The sequence below is a fragment of the Leishmania mexicana genome, chromosome 8 (genome assembly GCF_000234665.1).
Source record: "Leishmania mexicana MHOM/GT/2001/U1103 complete genome, chromosome 8".
NCBI classification, from domain to species: domain Eukaryota; phylum Euglenozoa; class Kinetoplastea; order Trypanosomatida; family Trypanosomatidae; genus Leishmania; species Leishmania mexicana.
In genome coordinates, this window is record NC_018312.1 from 1,087,056 (window position 1) to 1,107,767 (window position 20,712).

At 61.5% G+C, this 20,712-nt stretch overlaps 5 protein-coding genes across 5 annotated transcripts; all 5 read left to right on the forward strand.

The window, feature by feature from the left end:
* Nucleotides 1–435: 435 nt before the first annotated feature.
* LMXM_08_29_0200 (conserved hypothetical protein) lies at nt 436–5,169 on the forward strand (the record flags this gene model as incomplete). The annotated part of the gene is made up of 1 exon (XM_003872494.1): nt 436–5,169. One exon carries the CDS (start codon nt 436–438, stop codon nt 5,167–5,169), a length of 4,734 nt encoding a protein of 1,577 aa, XP_003872543.1.
* Nucleotides 5,170–6,379: 1,210 nt separating this feature from the next.
* On the forward strand, nt 6,380–9,439 carry LMXM_08_29_0190 (conserved hypothetical protein; the record flags this gene model as incomplete). The annotated part of the gene is made up of 1 exon (XM_003872495.1): nt 6,380–9,439. The coding sequence occupies one exon, from the start codon at nt 6,380–6,382 to the stop codon at nt 9,437–9,439; it is 3,060 nt and encodes a 1,019-aa protein (XP_003872544.1).
* Nucleotides 9,440–10,571: 1,132 nt separating this feature from the next.
* LMXM_08_29_0180 (conserved hypothetical protein) lies at nt 10,572–12,182 on the forward strand (the record flags this gene model as incomplete). Its single annotated transcript, XM_003872496.1, has 1 exon — nt 10,572–12,182. The coding sequence occupies one exon, from the start codon at nt 10,572–10,574 to the stop codon at nt 12,180–12,182; it is 1,611 nt and encodes a 536-aa protein (XP_003872545.1).
* A 701-nt stretch (nt 12,183–12,883) lies between these two features.
* Nucleotides 12,884–13,297, forward strand: LMXM_08_29_0170 (conserved hypothetical protein; the record flags this gene model as incomplete). Its single annotated transcript, XM_003872497.1, has 1 exon — nt 12,884–13,297. One exon carries the CDS (start codon nt 12,884–12,886, stop codon nt 13,295–13,297), a length of 414 nt encoding a protein of 137 aa, XP_003872546.1.
* A 5,134-nt stretch (nt 13,298–18,431) lies between these two features.
* LMXM_08_29_0160 (conserved hypothetical protein) lies at nt 18,432–20,141 on the forward strand (the record flags this gene model as incomplete). The annotated part of the gene is made up of 1 exon (XM_003872498.1): nt 18,432–20,141. One exon carries the CDS (start codon nt 18,432–18,434, stop codon nt 20,139–20,141), a length of 1,710 nt encoding a protein of 569 aa, XP_003872547.1.
* Nucleotides 20,142–20,712: the final 571 nt, after the last annotated feature.

Genomic DNA, 20,712 nt, shown 5'->3' on the forward strand with positions numbered 1-20,712 from the left:
TTGGGGCCTAGGCAGTGCATAGGGGCTTCTCCATGTATACGCGTGTGTGGACGGCTGTGCCTCCCGGTGTCCACTGTTCTCTACTCCCTCCTCCCACTTGCTCAGCATCTACATAGACAGTTATACACACACCCTCCCCACCACGCACCCGTACACGTTTTGCATAGAGCGGGTGGTGGGGCGGACGTGCCGGAGAGACGGTGTGGAGGGAAGACTAGACGGGCACTGCACGCCCACCCCCACCTCCAATTTCCGGCTTTCCTTCGCTTCCGCTCCGATCCTCTCCTCATTGTCAAGTAATACTGCACTGAATCTCTGCAAACTTGGCCTGCGCTTTCCTCGCTCTGTGTGTTGCTCGTGCATTGCTGCGGCTGTGTGCCTCTCCCATCTTCGATTCCTTTGATCCCCGAAGAGGGCGTGTGCCACGAGTCTGGCATGAGCGCTAACGGCACCAATGCTGGCAGCAGCATGAGCGGCGGCGCTGAGGGCAGCAGGCCTCCACATGGTGCGCTGGAGCTTCCTCCGGTGATGGAGAGCGTGCTGCGCCCTCACCAGGTGAGTGCGTTGGAATTTATTTGGAGGCGTCTCGTGCTGGACGGTGCGCTGCGCATGGCTGCTCGAACCTTCTCCTCCACGATTGAGCAGCGCACTCGGCTTTATCAAGAAGTGTTTGGCGTCATTCTGGCGCACTCGATGGGTCTTGGTAAGACGCTCACCTCACTTTCCTTCGTGCTGCTCTTCCAGGCACAGGCGCTGCTGATGGCAATGAAGCGCGAGCGAGTGCGTCAGCGGCAGTTTGGGAGCGCTTCTGCAGCTACAGCTGCAAGCCTGGCGCTAAAAGGTGCCGTGTGCCCTGCACTTCGTGTGCTTGTCCTGTGCCCTCGCAGCTGCGTGCTGCACTGGCAGGCATCCATTTCGGAGTGGATCCAGCCGCGGTATGCGGGAACTATGAAGATCAACTCCTACGTGCCCAGTGCGATGGGCGTCACCCTCAGTGCAACGCACCGTGGCACCGGGGGCCGCTCTATCGAGGACGTACTGCTCTCCTTCTATCAAGAAGGAGGCTTGCTGCTGCTAGGCTACGAGGAGTACCAGCGTATTCTGCAGTACGCACAGACGCAGTATGGCAGCAACCCCACCAGCAAATGGCCCCGCGTGTGGTCGCTTCTCGATCGCCTGCGACTCCATCTTCCGCTTTTCCAGGAGGTGCGCCTGCTGGACATCATTGAGACCGCTGACCTCGTTATCCTCGACGAGGCTCATCGCCTACGCCGTAGCAGCTCGAACCTGGTGACGGCGTTGACGCAGCACATCCGCAGCATCCAGCTTCGGCTGGCACTCACGGGCACCCCGCTGCAGAACCACCTCGAGGAGTACAACACGATGCAGTCCATCATCACCGGCCGCGAGCTTGACACGCAGCTCTTTCACAAGCACTTCATCGCACCGATCGAGAGAGGACAGTGCGTGGACGCCACGTACCCGCAGTTTCTCGAGATGCAGCGGTGCGTGGCGTCGTTGCGCAGGTACTTCGCCGACTCGGCGCACCACTGCGGGCCAGAGGTCCTGGCGGCCACCCTGCCGCCGCGCCGCGAGTTTCTATTCTTTTTCAGGCTCTCCGCAGCGCAGGAGGCGGCGTACAGGGCGATGCTGACGCACTTTCACACGCAGGTCGCCGCTGGAGAAAAGGGAGACTCGGTACTGCGGCTGCACCACGTCGCGTCACACATATGCCTGCATCCCGCCCTATCGGAACTGGAGGTGCCGAGCAGCGGCACCGCCCTTGCCTCCTGTAAGGACGGCGAGGAGGACGGGGACGACGAGGATGAGGATGCAACGCCGGCGGCGCCTCCGACCCTGCCCGCGGCGGCCCTCACCGGCGTGGATGTCTCCGTGTCCCCGAAACTGAGCTTTGCTTTCTACCTTACCGTGCACATTGTGCGCGAGCAGCGCGAGAAGGTCGTCATCTTCTCGCAATACTTGAGTCACCTGCGACTGATGGGGCAGTTGCTGGCACGTGAGGGGATTTCGGCACCATCCTTGACTGGGGCCGCCTCTGACGCAGAGCGGTGTCGCTGCATCAGTGAGCTTCAAAGCAATGACGCGTGCCGTGTGTTGCTGTGCTCCGTCCGCGCGGGTGGCGTTGGCATCAAGCTCACCGCGGCCAGTCACTGCATCCTCCTCGACGTGAGCTGGAACCCGACAGATGACGTGCAGGCGACGTACCGACTATATCGCTACGGGCAGCTGCGGCCGGTGAGCATCTACCGACTGGCCACGTGGGGCACGTCCGAGCACATTGTCTTCGCCTACGCTTTGCAGAGGTCGTGGCTGCAGAAGAAGATCGCCGACATTAGCGACCCGCGCCGGCAGCAGCGCCATCAGACGCGCAGCTACTTCCGCTATCCGTGCGCAGTCCCTCTACCGGATGATGGGTCGAGCCTCGCCACAGATGAGCAGGCGACTCTGCAGCAGTCGCGGCCGGCGCTGAAGGAGACTCTGACGAGCAGTCGCCGGCTGGAATACGCTCTTGAGGTGTGCGAGGCCCAGTGCCCGATCGCGGCCCGTGTCCTGCGCGCGCACCCGGAGGAAAAGGCCTACCTCTACACTGTGATCCCGCAGTCGGTCCTGCTGCTTCACAACGAGGATGACGTGATTCGCGAACGCGGGCGCCGCTTCGAGGACGCAGCGCACAAGTCGCGCGCGTCTGTCGCGATTCCGCTGCAGATGCCCAGCGGGGGTGCTCCCAGCGCACACGCGCGGGAGGACGTGAGTCTGCTGGACGCATGCGAGGCAGAACTCGTGGACGCGGCGCGGCAGGCAGCCCATCTCGTGATCACCCACGTCCTGCGCACCCGCGAGGAGGCAGTCAGTGAAAGCGACACGGTATCGGAGGTGCGCACGCTGGACCAGAGCATGTGTCAGCGACTGCAGCCGCTTCTCGCACCGGTGCTGGAAAAACGTCCGCCGCCGCGGTTCCTAGCGGAGGTGCTCCTACTCTGCTACCAGGCCGGCACCGCCGACTTGTTCCGGACGCTACTGCAGAGCAGTTCGTACCTGAAGCTGCGCACCTATCTTACCAGTCGCGTTCCAGCTGCCGCCCGACGTCGGACGCGAGACACGGCGCTGCCCAGTCGAAGTCCTCTCGAGGACGCCCTGCTATTCACTCCGGTCTCCCTGTTCAAGTCCATGTCGTCCCTGGAGGCAACGTACGTCGCGACGGAGCTAGGCTGCGACCGCCCGTTTGTCGGCTTCTGCTTGTTGCGCGGGCTGCAGAAGCTGTGGTTTGTGGATGGGCGCCTCGCCCTGAGCAAGGCCGCCTTGGAAGCGCTGGCGACGTTGCTGGGCATCACGCCAGGCGGAATTGAGGGCGACAGCGACAGCGCGGAGGACGAGGGAACGGCTGAGGGAGAGGACGTTGGACGTGCGCTCTCGAGGCGGGACGACGACGGCGCGTTCGCTGAGGCGCTGGAAGCGTTGGCGCAGTCAGTGCTGACCGCCATGATGAGCTGTCTTGAGGAGCAGTGGCCCCCTTACGAGGGCTTCACGCTACCGCCGCAGCACCTCCAGCTGGAGCGTGAGGAAATGCGCATGGGCCGCGCCTACAGTGCAGCGTCGAGGGCGCACATGGAAGGTCTGCTGCCACTCGCCCAAGTGGCAGATCTTCTCCGACTGCCCTCCTACCGACAAGGGCAGCACATGTACGGCTGTGCGCGGTGCCGCAGCCCGCTGCTGCAACGGCTCGACGCGACGCACCTGGAGTGCCCGCGCTGCCACTACAACGCCGAGTTCGAGGTGCGTGCCGACCCCCGCACGCAACAGCAGACCGTGCTCTACCAGCTCTCCGTGGTGGCCAACCTGCTCGATGCCTTCTCCATCACCAAGAGCTTCGCGGTGTCCTTCTCGCCGGCCGAGTGCGCTGATGTCAGTGCGGCCTTACGGGAGGTGCACACGTCACACGCTGTATTCGAGTTCGTGCGCCGCACCATGGAAGAGGGGGTGGAGGCTTTTCTGAGCGAGTACCCGCCGCGACTGGTGCGGCTGCTCGGGCTGCAGATGGGAACCGGCGGCGACGTTGAGGCATTGCGCCGCGTGTTGCTGGCCAACGGCCGACTCACCTCTCACACGAATGTGCGCGAGCATCTGCGACAGCGCCTTGCGCAGGCTTTTGCCGACTTTGTACACCCGAGCACGCTCACGCAGTTTGTGGCTATGCCCCTCATGTTCATTGTCACGGCGTTGCATTACCTCGCCCGCTGTGAACGGCTGACCTACGCACACGAGCTGCTGCTGGACGAGTGCCCGACGCCACGGCGAAAGCTTCTGCGCTTCGCCAGCGATGCCCTCGTCAAGGTTCTCTACGTGGAGCGGCTGTTGAAGCACTGCCGTCAGAAGCCTCTACCGTCCTCGTATGCCTCTTCGATGTCTGTCACTGCCTCTGGTGCGACGCTGGGGTCCGGTACGGTCGCGCGGCAGAAGGGTGCTGTGAGCAGCGATGCCGACGATGCTGCCTCTCTGACCTCCCTGCTCATGGCGGCTTCCTCGTCGTCTGGGAGCCGAAGCCGGTCTAGTGCGTTCACGTCGTCGTCGTCTTTTCATAGCGACAGCACCGCCGACACACAGCGGGCGCACAAGGACCCACTAGCACACCTGACGGGCAGCAGCAGCAGCAGTAGCGGTTCTCGCGCCGTCTCGGCCTCTTCGTCCTCCTCGTCGCCTCGCCACAGCTCGTCCAGCTCGTTCAGCTCCGTCTACTCCAGCGATCGCGCGAGCTTCCCTGACGGAGGCGAGTCGGACGCGGAGGAGCGGGATGAGGCGACGCGGGATCAGCATGGCACCTTGACGTGGCTAGAGGAGCTGGCGGGCAACACGCTGGAGCGCGCCGCCCCCACTGCGGAGGAGTTGGAGAGCGAGGCGGTGCAACAGCAACGGTCCGCCCAGTACTGGATCGCCTTCTGCGAAGTTTACGGCACCCACAGCGCGGAGACGCTCACTGTGTACATCGAAGACAAGGCCAGCGGTGCAAAGGTGCTGCCGCCGCCGCCGCTGTCCTTCTGGATCTCGCAGGTCGCCCACACCACCATGGCCGGTCACCGCATGACCGACATGCTGGACATCTTCTTCAAGAAGTTACTGGAGCTATCTCAGCAGGTGCGCGTCATATCTTAGCGAGACGCGGTGATGGCCACTGTGTGTATGTGTGGCAGCGGCCTTGATACACTTTTCCTCAGGGGTGGATAGGTGGGTGAAGAGGGAGGGGAAGTGCGAGGCGGCACGTAGCGGCATGCGCGCGCGGTGCCCCCTCTGTGCATACTGGTTCTGCGCCTAAGGAGCGGGGGCGTCGACTCACATCACTTCGTGTAACATGGAAAAGGGAAGAATGCCTGAGAACCACAGAAAGCAGAGGGTCAAGCGAGGTGAGGGGGCAAAAGAGACGAGGCGACTGCGTAAAAGTGTGACTGTGAGAGTGGGCAGCGAAGGCGTCCATGCCAGAATGTCCTGTTCGCACGCGCAGCGCGTCATCGGGACAGGGCTCGCAAGGCCCTATACCTCAGTGTCACCGCTGTGAAGCACGTGGTGGTTGGCTGCCCGTGCCACTTCTTTCTACTCGTCTGTCCCACCTAACGTGCTCATCAGGGAGATCGGCATCATCACGGCGGCAGAGGGGCGGGGGCGTGCGTTGCGCTACTGCTTGACCAGCACGTATGAGCCACAAACCCTCGTGATGCTCTGTGCGCGTCTCGGCCTGAGGCTTCACCGCCGGCAACGAGGCAAGCCCATCCATCCTCTTTCACTTTTCCCCTGTCCATTCTTCACGATTCAACTACTTTTTCGTTGAGTCTGTACGCGTCTGCGCGGCACCGCTACACCTGCGCGCACACGAGCCAACAGCAGATGTGAAGTGCCGGAAGACGAACACTCGCACACCTTCACAGTAAAGAAGCGCACGTTTCGCCACATAGAGCGCCACCGCAGGGCCGCGGTAGCGACGTAGGAGGGGGGCGTGCGTTCTCTTCACATACCCCCCTCCCCTTTCTCGCTTCTCGCCGACCCTTGCCGTAGACGCAGAGAGAGTTACGCATAGACTCACTCACAAGCGTGTACGCAGAGGCCGGAGAAAAGAGGCACTCAGCTGAAGGAGGGCAGGAAGCTGCCGCGGTTGCAGTGGCTCTGGAGGAGACACAGCTGTTTCCGTGCCCATCCTCCCCTCGCAGCGGCGTAGTGGGCGACTTAGACCAACCTGTGAGGGTACGCTTCCCTCTGTTTGCTTGTTGCGCGTGCTGCGCCGGCGCCAGGCATAGCGACTGGGTGAGGGGGTGACTCAACTACGCATACTGTGACAACGCTGCGAATATTGAAGCTGCTGCCGATTGTGCCAATGGAGCACTACGAGGATTCTTTCGAGAGTGCCACCACGGCGACGGATGAGGAAGAAGAGACCATTTCGGTGCGCACCAGTTCAACCACCGCCACTTCAGATGACTCAGTCGACGCTGGCGACGAAGGCAGCGTTGGCGACGTAGGTGATACCGTCTCTGGCGGCAAGGGAATGAGCGACGTGCTGACTTTGAGCTCCGCCGCAACACTGTCACCGACGGCGCGGTATCTGGCTCTACCCTTGCCTGCAGCCCCACTGCCGGCACCGGTACCGGTGCCGACACTCACCTCTTCGCCCGCATCGGCGCTGAAGGGCGACAGCGAGAACGAGCTACACGCGTCGTCCGTTTCGTCTGCGCACAACGCGTTGGTATCTGAGAAGCCGCCGGGATTCGCTCCATACGCGACGGTCGGCGAAATAGAGAGGGAGAAGCGGAATGCGAGTCTAGGTGACAGCGCCAGGGTTAAAAACCCCACCACGCGTGATGCCTCGAGCGTTGCTCAGGGAGAATTCGTAGGGACCTCCAGCGACGATGCCGACCATAGCCGTCGAGGGCTGAAGGGCGTTGGCTTCGAGGCCCTCTCCCACTTTGTGGCCTTTGGTGGCAGCGACACTGAAAGCACGACGGGGCCAACGTCGCATCCGTATAGCCTTGTGATCGGAGCGGGAATGGAAGGCTTCTCAACCCCGCTGGGCAAGATGCTAACCACCGCGAGAGAGGCACGAGGCGAGAATCCGAAGGAGGGAGAGAAGCTGCGGCCGACTGCTGACTCCCTAGTTTCCCGGTCAACATCAGTGCCGCAGGCGGAGTTGCCACATAAAACGGCGGCCTCGAAGGCGGCCTCCGTGGCTGCGAGCAGCGTCTTCAGTACCCTCTCACAGCATTTACAGCAGCAAAAGCCGCAGCGTCAGCAGCCACAGACGACCCTTGCGCCAGCACCAGCGGTGAACTCTGCGCCAGTGGTCCCTTCAATACCAATGTCTGCAACCACCGTTCCCACAATGTCGCCTGCCTCTGTTAAAGGGACGACAGCGACACCAGCGCCGCATGGCAGCGCCTCTCTCTCTCTCCCAGCTCTGCCGCCACCGGGATGGTCCTCTACAACTCTAGCCAACAATGCCGCCGCCGGTACGGAGACGCCATTCACCATCCTACCCGCGGCGGCGGCGAAGGATGCGACGGGCACGCAGCAAGGGTGGATGATCGGTGGGGTGCAATACCGCACCAGTCCCACAGATAAGGAGGCGGTCCAGCAGATACCCCCGCTGCCCCCGCCGTACGAGCATCCTCGACCCACTGCGGAGCAGACACGCGCATCCGAGCTCCGTGAGGCGTCGGAGGCGGTGGAGAGACTAGTGAAGGCGTTCGCGATGCTGAAGGGATACAGCCGTCTCGAGCAAGCGCAAAGCAAAAGTCGCCCCCTCGCTGACGGCGCACCGGCCTCAGTGGAAACGGCAGCCGATGTTGTCACATCTGCTCATCAGGCCAGGGTTGCATCCACCGTGCAGGTGCGCGACACTGTCCGGCCGCGCGGATCCCGCATCTTTGCACCTGGAGCGGCGTCGGGGGCGACTCTTGACTCCACCTCGGCCGCCGCCGCTTCGCTGCCGTGGGTGTCTGCCCCTCGCCAAGGAGACAGCGAGAGCGTAGCCGAAGGTGTCGTGCTGGACTGCGTGCTCGGCCTCTTACAGGAGCGTACAAGGGGCACCGGGACTTCTTCCGCGGGTGAGCAGGAGGGAGAGGGGGTCAGATCGACAAAGCGTCCAACGGCATCGTCGTGGCAGGCGGCGAGACCCCACCACGAGGTGGTGACGGCCGACACTTTTGCTTACGGAGGAAGCGCGAGGGGCCACGGCCGAGCTTCGCACTTCACCGCTGACACCGTGTCTGCGGCAGCGTGGACCCAAGTGTACTTTGACTCATCATCAGCCTTCGTGGGCGGGCTCGGTAGCAGTGGCGTCCCCTTGTTCGACCCCCGAGATCTGCAGAGCGCCATCGACCTCTACAATGCCGTGCGTGAGGCGCTCGACAAGTACGTGCTGCGCCGCGTGGTGACCGGCGTAGAGAAAGCAAAGGGGCTTCAGCCGCACGTCTCTGTCCCCCGCGCACGCTCTGTCACCGCCATATTTGCGTGGGTGCTGCTGCTGGACATAGTAAATCTCTGTGAGGAGATCGCGCGTGTCGCCTACGATGCTGCGCCGCGCTCCCCGAGCGCTGTGTATCCCGTGCTCGCACAGTTCAGAGGGGATGCGGCGTGCGAGGAGGTTGCCAAGGCGGCGATGCACTGCCTGCCTTTTGAGGCACTCAACGCCAGCGGTGCTGACACCTTGGCGCCAGGGGACGGTCGCTGCACTTTCCGGATGGCATGCTGGGTGACGCAGCAACAGCTCTGGACTATCGCCGACGCTTTGACCGACACGGTCCGCGAGGACATGGTGCGGCGCGCCAAGGCGCTGCAGTACTCTCCGTTTAACACGGCCGCAGTGACCGAGGTCGATCCTCGGGTGCTGGTTCCTCCCACGACTCCAATGCTCACGCTGCGGCCGCTGCCGGGGCGGAGAGGTGACGGTGCCGCGCCAAAGGCGACCGACGCCTCCACGGATTTAGGCACTGCCGCGTCGTACGCCCGAGTGCATGGAGGCAGCAGAGGGGAGGGAAGAGGCCCGGCGAGTGGCACTTCTGGCAACGAACTCTTCGAGGTGCCTGCCGCCGCGTTGCAGAAGGTTGCTTACCACGTCTCTGTTCTCACCACGGATTTGCTCTCTGACATGAGCACCGCCAACCATCATGAGCTGTCGGCACTAACTGCTGAGGATTACACCAGTGTTGCCACCGCCGTCTCCGAAACCATGAGCGAACTGCTGCAGGACGAGTCCATCAAGGCGGCCGTGCGGCGGCGAGCTGCAGAAAAGGTGAAGCAGACACAAATGGCGCGCGCCGACTTCGCCACAGCCTCGCGCCAACGCAAGGAACAAGCCATCATTGAGAGGGCGGAGAAGGAGGCAGAGGAGGTGGTGCAGCACATTCTGCAAGAGATGAGGACACAGGGAGTTGCCTAGTTGCGCCAAACACAGTTGAAGCACGGGGCTCCATCATCCACGTGCGTATCTCCCTCCCCTATCCCCTCGCGTTGCCGGGTTCGTGTCGAACACGTCCCTCTCAGCATATGGACTCGCTCTCCGCCTCTCACTGCGCGATGGGGCTGGCAAACCGGTTCGTTCGGCTCTTCCCCCACATCTGATTTTTTTTTCGTGTTGGCAAGGATGCATGCCACCGCGTCTCATCGTTGGTCTCACCCACGCACCCGCTCAGGAACTCCTGCTGCTGGGAGGCCTGAAAGAGGAGGAAAGAGGAGGAAAGAAGGCGAGGGGGGTGGGTGGGTGCGCAACCCGAGTGGCAATGAGCCGCGGATGTGTAAGAAGCGAAAGGAAACTGACGAGCAACGTGGCGGTGGCAGTCGTCTCAAAGGTAGGCGGCGACGCGAGTCCTCACGGCCATTGGCGCACCTGAGCGTTTCTCCGCCACGCTTTTTTTCCCACCCCACGCTTCTCTATCTTTTCTTTCGTCGTTGGCGTATCCTCCCTCCCGTGACGTCTCTGGGAGTGCGTGTCCATGTGACACAACGCGACGCGTCACTCCCCTCAACTCAACCACTGCGTGCGCTCTTGTGGACCAAACAGAAAATTCTTCAACTCAGACTTTTGTTTTTCTTCGCCGTGCCTGTTTCCTTCATCAGCATTACTCGCATCGTGGTCAAGGCATATGCGCGCATGGGAGGGCGCGTGTGCATGGAGGACACTGGCACCGGCTGCGTGCGCTTCTGCACCGTCCACGCAGAGGCCTCCCCCTCCCCCTGCTGTTCTCGTCGTCCGTCTCCCTTCCTTCTCTTCGCTTGCCTCGTGTGCGCTTCCTCTTCCCCATCTCGCCCTCCCGCACAGCCGCTTCTCTTTTTTGTTTGTCGTTTCGTTGTTGAGCACGCGTCGTGGTGACGAGTCCAAACGAGGTGCAGCTCCCCAATTCAACTGCGCACGCGCTCCACCTGAGCGCACGCTGATTGGCGGCCACGTGTTCTGCCTCGACTACGCCAGCACCCGCAACAAGAACGAGGGAAAAGTGCAGTCGGGGAGCACCTTGCGTGTGACACCTCCTCTTGCCTTTCCTCCCGCGCATCCTTCTTCAAGGGTGTGAAGCATGAGTGACCCAGTCGGTGCCCGGCACGGCCGGGAGCCGTCTCTCCCATTCGACGACAGTGGGAGCAGCTTCAGCTCGCTTTCGTACTCCTACGACTCCTCTCGATCACCGTCGAGGTCATATTCGTACTCGTCATCCGTTTCCTCGAGCTCGTCTGACGAACGCCCGCTCCGCGGTCACCGTCGCCTTCGCAGTCGCTCGCCGTCTGAAGACTCCGTTCACAAGCAGCCACGCAGCGACTCGGTGCTGGGGGATGATCTCTTGTTCACATCGGGTCACTCAGCCCCGCCGCCATACCACCACCCTTCATCCTCCTCGACGCCGGTGCTTCCACCGGTGCTCGGCGATGCGGTGCTACCCGCAACGCATGGAGGTCATCTCAGCAGCGTGCTCGGCGCCCCTGACACCCCCAACGAGGACTGGCCGTGTGGTGTGTGCAGCAACATCAACTCAAAGAAACGGACTTCGTGCTTCCGCTGCGGCTGTCACTACGCAGAGAGTCTCCTGGCGATGCCGGGCTACGAGGTGTCGCTGACGCACCTGCCCGCTAGCTGCACTCCGGCAATGGTGGAAGAGGCATTGCGGCGCGTGGCTCCGAACTGCTCCGTGCACTATATTGGTACCGACGCTGCAAAGGGGATCATGTACGTTCAGTTTTCGTCTGTTGAGGAGGCGACAAAGTGTCTGGTGCAGAGCCACTGCGAGCTGCAGCTGCGCGACCGGGGTGGTGAAGACGGCGCCAGCGTGCGCACGCGACTGAGCTTCTCCTTGAGTCCACACCCCCTCCACGAGCGCAAGGAGACAGAGGAGCAGGTAGCACGAGCAACGGCGCAGGCTGAAACGGAGAGACAGGAAGCAGCACTGCAGAAGGCGGGCGTGCCGCGGTTTCTGTGGCCGCACACGTGGCACCAACCGCCATCCTTCCCATCTGCTGAGAAGCGCAAGGCGTTTCTCAGCACCATGTCTGCCCACTGGGACCACCTCTCCGAGGAGCAGAAGCGCTACTACGACGCCGAAGTGAAAAAGGCGCTGCTCCGGACGTCCACACTGACAGAGTCGGCGAACAAGATGAACGGCATACCCGCGTCATCCCCTGCGAAGGCTGGTGCCGCGGCAGAAGTCACAGCTCCCCTCTCTGCCGAGTCGTCGCCAGCCTGCTCTTCGCTTGTCGTACCTGCTGGAGTGAAGGAGACCGGCAAAACGTCGCACGCGCTGGACGGTCTCAAGAAGCGGCTGGCAGAGCGGAAGAGCGCCATGAAAAAAGTCGACGGCCCTGAAGGAGCCAAGGCGGCGGCAGGGGCTGCGGTGGGAACGCAAGTGGCCGGTCCAGTCGCAGGTCACGGGAGAGACGTCACCAGCGGCGGCAGTGGTGGCGCCGGTGGTCTTGCCTCTTCGCTGCGAAGGAGTAGTGGCGACTTTCCTGCGACACCATCGCAGGTGCCGGCGGAGGTGCTCTTGTGGGACGGCTTTCCAGTACCGCTCCAGTACGCCAGCCTCGGTAAAGTGCCGCGCTCCATCGATTTGCCTCGCGTGCCCATGTCGGTGTGCGAGCGGCTGCTACCACCGGCGCTGCTGCAGGTGGCACGCATGCAGTTCAAACAGGCTCGCTAGCGATGCGTGGGGTCGTGTCGCGGTCTGCCTGCCTGCCTAGGTTTGTGCTGGTGATGGTCGTTCCTTGTGTTCGTTCCTATTGCGTTGGTAAGTGGGATACCCTTTGACTGTGAGATGCGAGGAGTAATCACACACGAGAGGGTGCGAGTGACCAGGCGCGCGTGTGAGGTTGACGGGGTGAGATGAGTGTCGCGCACCCGCCCACCTCCGCTCGAGCATGTGCCAGAGCGTGGGCTGCAGTCATCCTAACGATCTATGCCCTCCCCCTCTCCCCCAGTTCGCACGCCTTGCAAGTGCGCGGGGCCGCTCTCTCCACCTCCACGAACGCGGGTGTCACTTGCTTGTGTGCGTATGCGTGAATATCTGGCGTGGCCGAGCGCACTACTCCGTCTCTCGTGAAGGCTCGCCGCTACAACTGCATCCTCCTGTCCTCTCCCCCGTCCTTCCCTGATCTCTGGGTGCATGCCTGCGTCTTTGTGCTTGCCATCACCGCCTCTCCTAACAATTGCCCAAATCATTGTCCGCTCGTGTGTTAGCACTCCTCATCCTCTTACCATTTGGCCTCCCCTGTTTTGATTTCTCTCTTGAAGCGGTGTGTTATTGCGGCGAGGCACACGTGAACTTCCTGGCGCGCTAAGCATCTCCCATCGCTCACTCACTCGTACGGCTTTACACACGTACAGCTCCTTCTGCACTTATCGATGTCTCGCTCGAAGCACGTGGAGTGGGATGAGAAGAACCTGGAGGCGAACGCCGAGTATCAGCGACAGCACCCCGTGACAATGCACATCACGGAGCCAAAGACACCGTACTCGTACGCCGATGGTGATGACTTGGAGGCCGAAGAAGAGGGGTTGCTCAAATGGGACACCGCTGTGAATGCCAAGGTGAGAGAGATCAAGGAGCAGATAGCTGGGGACTTCTCTGAGCGACCCGTAGCCCCAATCACAAAATCTGGGCGGCCGATGCTGGCGGAGGGCACCTTGACCGGCGAGCTAGCTCAGCAGCAGCATCGAAAAGAATTCCGCAAGATGCGCAAGGCCGTATACGCGGACGAGGGTGCCATGTTCAAGAAGGCTCTGGCTCACAAATCCAAGGATGAGGATGACGAGTAGACGATCCGCATCCTCTTTTCCTTTTTTAGGTTAGGGCGCCACGCGGTGATGGCGTGAGCTCATACTTCTGCCCCTCCGCGGACGGTGCACTTCGCTGCAGGCACACTCAGGGACGGAGCGAGCGGGAGGAGAGAGGACCAGCACAGGGAGAAGTGAGGGAGGAGGAGGCCAGACACTCGAATGGAGACGATATTACAAGGTCAACAGGCGCTCGCCTCTCCCCCTCACTGCCGTCCCTCCTCATCCCCTCCCTCCCCCCCCCTCGGCACGGTCACCCGTTCCCCAGCGGTGATGCGCATCGACTGTACCTTAAGGACAGCAGCACCAAAAAGACCGAGGGCCGTTTCGTCTTTCTTTATGGGAGTGTTGGCTCGTATTCCGCCCCCCCCCTCCTCTTCTCATCTTTCCTCATTCTCCCTCAACTCACTTCACCGCCCTCACTGACCGTCTTCAAGCTTGCCCTTTTCTTCCCATCCCATCCCCCACCCCATTTCTCCTCCAGCTTATTCGGCTCTCCTCTCCGTGGTGTTGTACACACAACCCATGCACCGCATCGTTGCTCCCTCCTGCGTCCCTCGGTTGTGCCTCCTATGTGTCTCTGCCTTCTCTGTTCGCTCTCTCCGTTTGCTTTCTTCACTGAGCTGACCACTATGCATGTGTTAGTGCATCCTCATAGGATGCGTCCGCCTACCTATAGCTAGATGGGTACGTCTCCTCTTCACTGCCCACCTCTCTCCCTCTCTCTCTCGTTGCCTCCCCGGTCTGTTGCATCAGCGGATGAAGTCAGCCGTTGTTTTGTGCCCACTGCCCCGCACTCTTCTCCGCCTGCCCGGGCCTGGTCATATACGATGAACACTAACAGAGAGACGGGGGGCGAAAGAGGAAGACAACCGTAACACTGCACACCTCGTGGAAAGAAAATGCGCACGTCGTAGAGGACGGCCAGCGCCCCGTCCACCAGCGTTTCTGCCCTCTTGCGCTTCAGAATCTCCGCGGGGTGGTGACGTGAGAAGTCCGAGGTCGCTTGCACGCTGCTGGGATTTTAGAGGGTGGCAAGTAGAAGCCGTCGGTAAAACGCGTCATGGCGTCTCCTTAGGGTCCAGGGACAGGGCTGCGATGTGTGCGCTCTCATGATCCAACAACCCCACCCCCTCCCCTCCTTACCTTGGATGACCTCTTGGGTCTCTTCTCTCCTCTGCTCGCACAGCATGGCAGCTGCAATGCCCACACCCCTCTCGCTCCGTACAGTCTCTCCTCCCCTCTCTTTCTGCCGACGATACACCAGGTGAACAGAGCGAGTGCTTTGGGGCATCGCCTCACCCGTCACCACCCCGACAGAGACCGCCACCGTCAAGCATGTCGGGTCCACCGAGGTCCGGCAACAGGCGAATGCAAACGGCCTCTTGCACTGCGTGAGAGGTGCAGGGGCGGACTAGGCAGCAGAGGCACTAAACGGGCCGAAGAAGATCCTGGCAGCCCCTCTCCGCGCCGAGGAGCAGCACCAGCCGCACGAGCCCTCAAAGAGCTCTGACGACAGGTCTACCCGGCGGGTGGCCCGGAGAGGGACAGGACAGGATAATGAGATGCTCACTGGGAGTGGTAACGTGCCACGCGGGAAGACGACACGCCGCGGAGCTGCATTTTCCCCTGCTAGAGTGCGCATGCCAACACAGCTCTGTGGCACAAGCAGACGACTGGCCACGCTCACGGACGACCTGACCGGAGGAGGGCTGTGCCGCCACGTCAGCACTGAGGAGAGAAGCGGCTGCTCACCCCTGCACACGCGACATCGCTGGCTAGCCGGTATCCCAGCATGGGGTAGGACTCGCAGCAACGCACGACTGCGTACTTTCGGCTTCCCCTCCGTCTGTCATTGTGGGGGCGGGACGTACGCAAGACCTTCTCGAGGATCGCGCCACAACGCTTCAGCGATGACGGTGGGTGCTTCTCATGTTGATCTATGTATTCGCAGAGGCGTCAGATGAAGCGATACGACGTCCCCCCTCCCCCAAGACCGCACCCATGCCGTTCGCGCCCCGCTCTTTCACAGGGCCACAACGAAAAGGCGGCCCGGGGAAGCGAGACTTCCGTGCACACCAACGGTGGACTCTTTTGTAACAACAAAACCGAACAGATGCCCCCTCACAGGGGGAAAACCCCTCCCCTCTTATGAAGGGCGGCGGGCCTGACGCCGAGGAGGGCATCCCGCTGGAGGGACCCGGGGACAAGTCATGGCTGAGCGCCGCGAGGAGGAGCTGAAAGGCGTCGCCCAATTGTCTCCAGGTACGCAACGATCCACAGCGCGCTGATATCCCCTTGCCGTTGTATGGTGATTGGACGACACCCATATGAGCCTCAAGGAATCACCGGAATGGTCGGCAGCGCACGGCAGCTGGCGCACCAGCTCATGAGCGGCGGGAATCCCGAATCGGCCGCCACACGTACCCGGTGGCATCCCGCCCTCAGCAGGCAGGGGACGGTTCGACGCTGGCGGCACCGACTGAGCCAGCGGTAGGGAATAAGGTGGGATGGCGGGGGGTGCGCCCAAGGAAGCCGACCCGGACCCGAAGCTGGCCCTCGTACGCGGAGCAGTGGCCCACCGTCTGGTGCAGATCGGGGGGCCCTCAAGGAGGGCATGGTGCGACCAGCCAGACGTACAGCGGTCCAAACGGTGTGGCGATACCTGGGCTATTCCCGGCAACCTACGTTCGAGGCCGTTCGAACGCAGGATGACGCCTCGGCATCGCCGTCAGCGAGCCACTCAAGAGAAGTAGGGCACTCCAAGGGACTGGGCCTCTGACAAGGGCGCGGCCATCCCCTCACGCTGCCCGTTGCAGAAAGATGTGGCATGGTCAGATGTCTAGTCAACTAGCCACTTAGCAGCAGCAATAAGCAAAGCAACTGAAGGTCTGCGAGGCGGGGGGCACTCGTGTGTGTAGAGCCTTCCACCCACCCCCGACCCCCAGCTTCGCCCACCCGCATGCCTCTCGCACGATCCGGTCTACCAGACCGGGGGCGGTAGATTTGGATCCCTCGATGCGAAGAAAGGTGAGCTCCAGCGGCTCCCAGGCGGCATACGCCACGCGCTCGTGCAGGATGCTCACTCCGTGACTGTGATCTGGGCGCCAGAGCACGAAGGCAGACGAAGACTGATCACGCAGCCCGCACCCGATTATGTGCGTGTGTGTGCCTCTGTGGGCGGTGGGGACGCCGGCGCTGTCTCCCCTTTTCGTTATGTCGGCTCCCCTCTTCACGTAGAGGTGTACGTTGGCAGTGCTCACAAGGCGAGAACAGTCGCGACTGCAGCGGACTATCTTCTCTTTTGAGCCTGTGTCTCCCTGTGGTGTGGTGTATGATGTGTGCCCTCTCACCACGCTCATTGACAGACACGTGCACGGGCGCTATGGTGAAGGCGTGCCTGGGGCACTGAATGCTAACAATGAACTCGCGCGCTCTCTCCTCACCTCCCGCTGAGCCAACAAGGAGGTGTGCACCCGTCCTTGGGAAGAAATGACGCAAGATCCCTGTCCTTTGCTCGTCCCCATCGTTAGTCGCTGCACGCTGTTCTCGGGGACATAACGGTGGGACGAGATCGGGGGAGGGGAGGGGGGCGATCGAGTTTCTTCCTCCGTTCGTTGTTCTGTGCCAACGCGATCGTTACTTCACCAGTCATTGCTACATGTAACGTTCATTTGAGGAGCGACACCAGGGACCTCACGACACCTTCGTTATTTCTATTGTCTGGGTCTCCAGGGCAGGGTCCACCCATCTGACCCCTTCCCTCTTCACGTTTCCACCCGGTGGGGCAGAAGCGGGAAGGACGGGTGGCTCCCAAATCTCGGCACCACACAAGCACAGGCATATGCATGTATCAGTGCTCTACGCCTGCCGGATATGGCCCCGTTGTAACCCCCTCTCCTCTCTCTTCCATCTCTCCTGTTTCTCAGGGTGGCGAAGTAACGAGGGTGTTCACGCACACGTGCCTTCGCCAGCGACTGAAGAGACGAAAACGTCGGCGCGTCTGCTTGATCGCGTGCGCCTTGCCACCGGTGTGTTCGTTCTGCTGCGTCCCTTCCTTCCCTTCCCCTTCCCCCTCTTTCGAGCGTACACACGCATGGATAGGCACAGGCCCACATGTAGATATAGGTGCCCATGAGTGTGTATGCAGGTGTGCACATCTCTATGCATGTGTATCGATATGCATGCGTGTGTGCTCGTGTGTATGCCTTTACTTGTGTTGATGTCCGTCTCCCCTGCTGTCTGCGTCTTGGATGCCGCCGCTCTTTGTGCGTGTGCGCGCGTAGGCGTGTCTTTGTGTACTCAAAGGCTGCTAAGCACACACACACATACAAACGGTAGGGGACGCCAGGTTCATCCGGCCCGCCTTACACTCCTCCATCAAGTGTTTTCTCGTTTCCTTGCGCTTTCCTCTCTCCATGAACCGGTCGGCGCGGGCGAGGGGATCCGCCTTTTCGAGGCCCAACAACATCTGCGCGAGCGCGCACGCTCACTGTGCCGTGCACCTTTCCCTTCCCTCTCTGCAACGTGTCTCTGCTGCTCTTCTCTGCCTCGCGTTCTCTGGTTCCCCTCATTCCCCACGCGCTCGTGTCTCCGAACAGTCCACCGGTGTCCCGTGGGCCTGCACATGCGCGCACGGACATAATTTTTTCTTTCCTTTTCGTATCCGTGCGTGTGTACGTGTGGGTGCCTGTGTCTCAGGCCGCCGCGGAGTTGCCTCGTTCGCTCATTGCGTGTGCAGTTATGGGTGTATCTTTGTGTCTCTGCCTCGCTACATCGTTTGACTCCCGCTTGTCGTGCGATCTTCTCCGTCACCTTCTCCCTGTCTCTCGCGTGAAGTCTTCCTCACATCCTTCGCCGTCTGCGGCTTGCACAGGGAGGGGGTGGCGTCAGCTAATGCGGCAGAGACCGGGAGAGACACACGCGCACGCACTTGCACGGAACAGCAGCATATTGACTTCTAAAGTGGAGAACACAGTTTTTTTCCTCTGTTGCTCCCTCACTCTCTAACGGCGGACCTGCAGGCAGGGAGACGGACGCGCTCACGAGCCCCTCTCGCGCTCTGCGCACCTTCCCTCTTCCTAATCGCTCTCCTCCGCCTCCTCCCCCCTTTGAGATGGCTGCGGGCACGCGGCGAGGCCTTCTGCTGCTCGGGACTCACAGCTTTGTTGTGCAGTCGCTGCACGTCGTCTTCGCGGCGCTCTTCATGGAATACTACGTACACGGTTTCCTGCTTATCGTGGATACGCGCAAGGGGAAAACGACAAGTTTCACCGACATTCCTGAATGGCGCTTACGCATCTCCAAGCTAGGCCTGTGTGTGCTTGTTGCAGCCCAGCTGGTGTACATGGTTGGCAGTATCCTTGATGGAGCTGGCGTCGTTGTTTTCTCGTCTGTAGTCGCGCGCATGTGTCGACTGACACCACGGCAGCGTTTGGCGTCGAATGAGCATCGTTTCGCGTTAGTGTTTGGGTTGTCGTGGTGGGTGCTGCGACTTCCCCTCGTCCCGTCCGCTGTGTCCTTCACATTGGCGACCGCAGTCTTCGGTGTCTTGTCCGATCGCTGTACCGCCTTTGCTCAAAACTTAGCGCGCGAAATGACAGCTCAGCGACCAAAGGAGGAGAGGTTGGTGCAGCTGGCGTCGCGTGCGGCATCGGGTGGCGCCGCGGTCGTGGCGCTTGTCGCCGCCCTGCTGTACGACGGCTCCTCTCCGAAAAGGAAGCCGCTCCGCGGGTTCCACTGGTGCCTTCTCCTCTTGTGCGGCGCGGCCGTGTGCGCCTTTAGTGGTCTGCAACGGTGGCGATGCAGCTCTTATGGCGAGGAAGCACCGAGCGCGGCACGAGAAGAGTGCAGCCTCAGTTCGCGCTCCATCTTTGGGTTTGGCGACGCGACGATGATGGAGTTTCAGGGCTTTGTGCGGCAGACATGGCAACGGCGGTCAATGAAGGCGCTCCTGGTCGTACGTGCGCTGCACTGCTACGCGCATGCAGCGGTGGTTGCCTTCTTTCATCTGCTTCTCACGCTGGGCTGTGCGCCCCGCCTGTCGGCGGCAGCGCGGGCGATCCTCCTGGCCTTTGTCCTTGCAGCGCCGTCCTTCCTTGCCCCAATGCACATCGCCAGCGCCGGCACGGTGGGAAAGAAGCGCCTCGTGCTCGTCATGTTGCTCGGCGTGTGCGCGCTGGGTCTTGTATCGCTGGTAGCAGCCTTCTTCACGAGGGGAGCGGTCGGCGTGGCGGTTTCACCGGCGCTTGCAGAGGACACCACAGCAGCGAGCTCGGATGCCGGGATTTGGCTGTGTGCTATTCTGCTCACCTTGCTGCGTCTGCTGCTCGACAGCGTGCGTGACGTGCTTGAGCTAGCGCAGGAGGATGTGGTCGAGGAGGATGCTATTCTTTTCGGTCGCGCCACTCCGATGGCGTCGTGGACAAGGCGACTCTGCGCCTTGGTCACGGCACCGATGGAGTCACTCAGTCGCATCGCAACCGTCTTTCTGCTCGCCTTCACGAATGCATTTGAGGGTGTCGTGCTGGCCCCACCCACCATCACTGGCAACAGCACCATCACCCAGACTGCTTCGGCGGTGCAGAGCGCCGCAGCTGCCCTGGCGCTGGAGCGGGTGTCGTTGTCGAGTGCTTTCCCTGCCGCGGTGGCGACTGCGAACGTAGCCTCCACAGTACTTGCGTTGTTGAGCCTGCACACGTGTGGGGTGGCGCTGATGATGCTGGTTGTCTGGCACCGCTACTACAACCTGGAAGGGAAACATCTGCTGTTCGTTCAAATGGCCACCCGAAAGCGCAAGGACGAGCAGTGCGTGGCTCTCGTATGAGGCAGACGTTCTCACCGCATCGCGAACAGCGGCGCTGCTTTCTGTTTTCTCTCTCATGACGTTTTGCTGTGGCTATACCCAACGGATGCGGGCGATTCTTTTTTCTACAGCGTGCCCAATACAAAACGGGAAACTGCGTGAGCCGGTCAGTGGGCGAGGAGTCAGCACAGCAGCCGACAGGAACGCGTGCGCCGTAGTTCCGCTCTCTTCGCTCCTCCATGTGTGTACGATCCAGAGCACCTAAACGATAGATGGTCCCGTGCCACCTCTGGGTGCATAGGAGGTGTGGGCACAGATTCATGGAGGGGAGTGCGGCGGGAGCGGCGGGGGGAGGGGCTCAAGGGCGATGGCGATGTTGACGGAGCGCAGTCGCAGTCCACATAGAGGGTGTTGGCCTAGCAATACAACGTCACATATTGCACGCCGACCCGACCTTCGAGAGTCGCGATGCAGGCCCAAGGGCATTACCAAGTGGCGGTCTGCGTTCTCGCTCTTGTGATGGATGTGCAGCGCTCATCTTTGCTTATGTTCTCTCGTGCAACTTTTCGCTCCCTCTCCTCCTTTCGTTGTC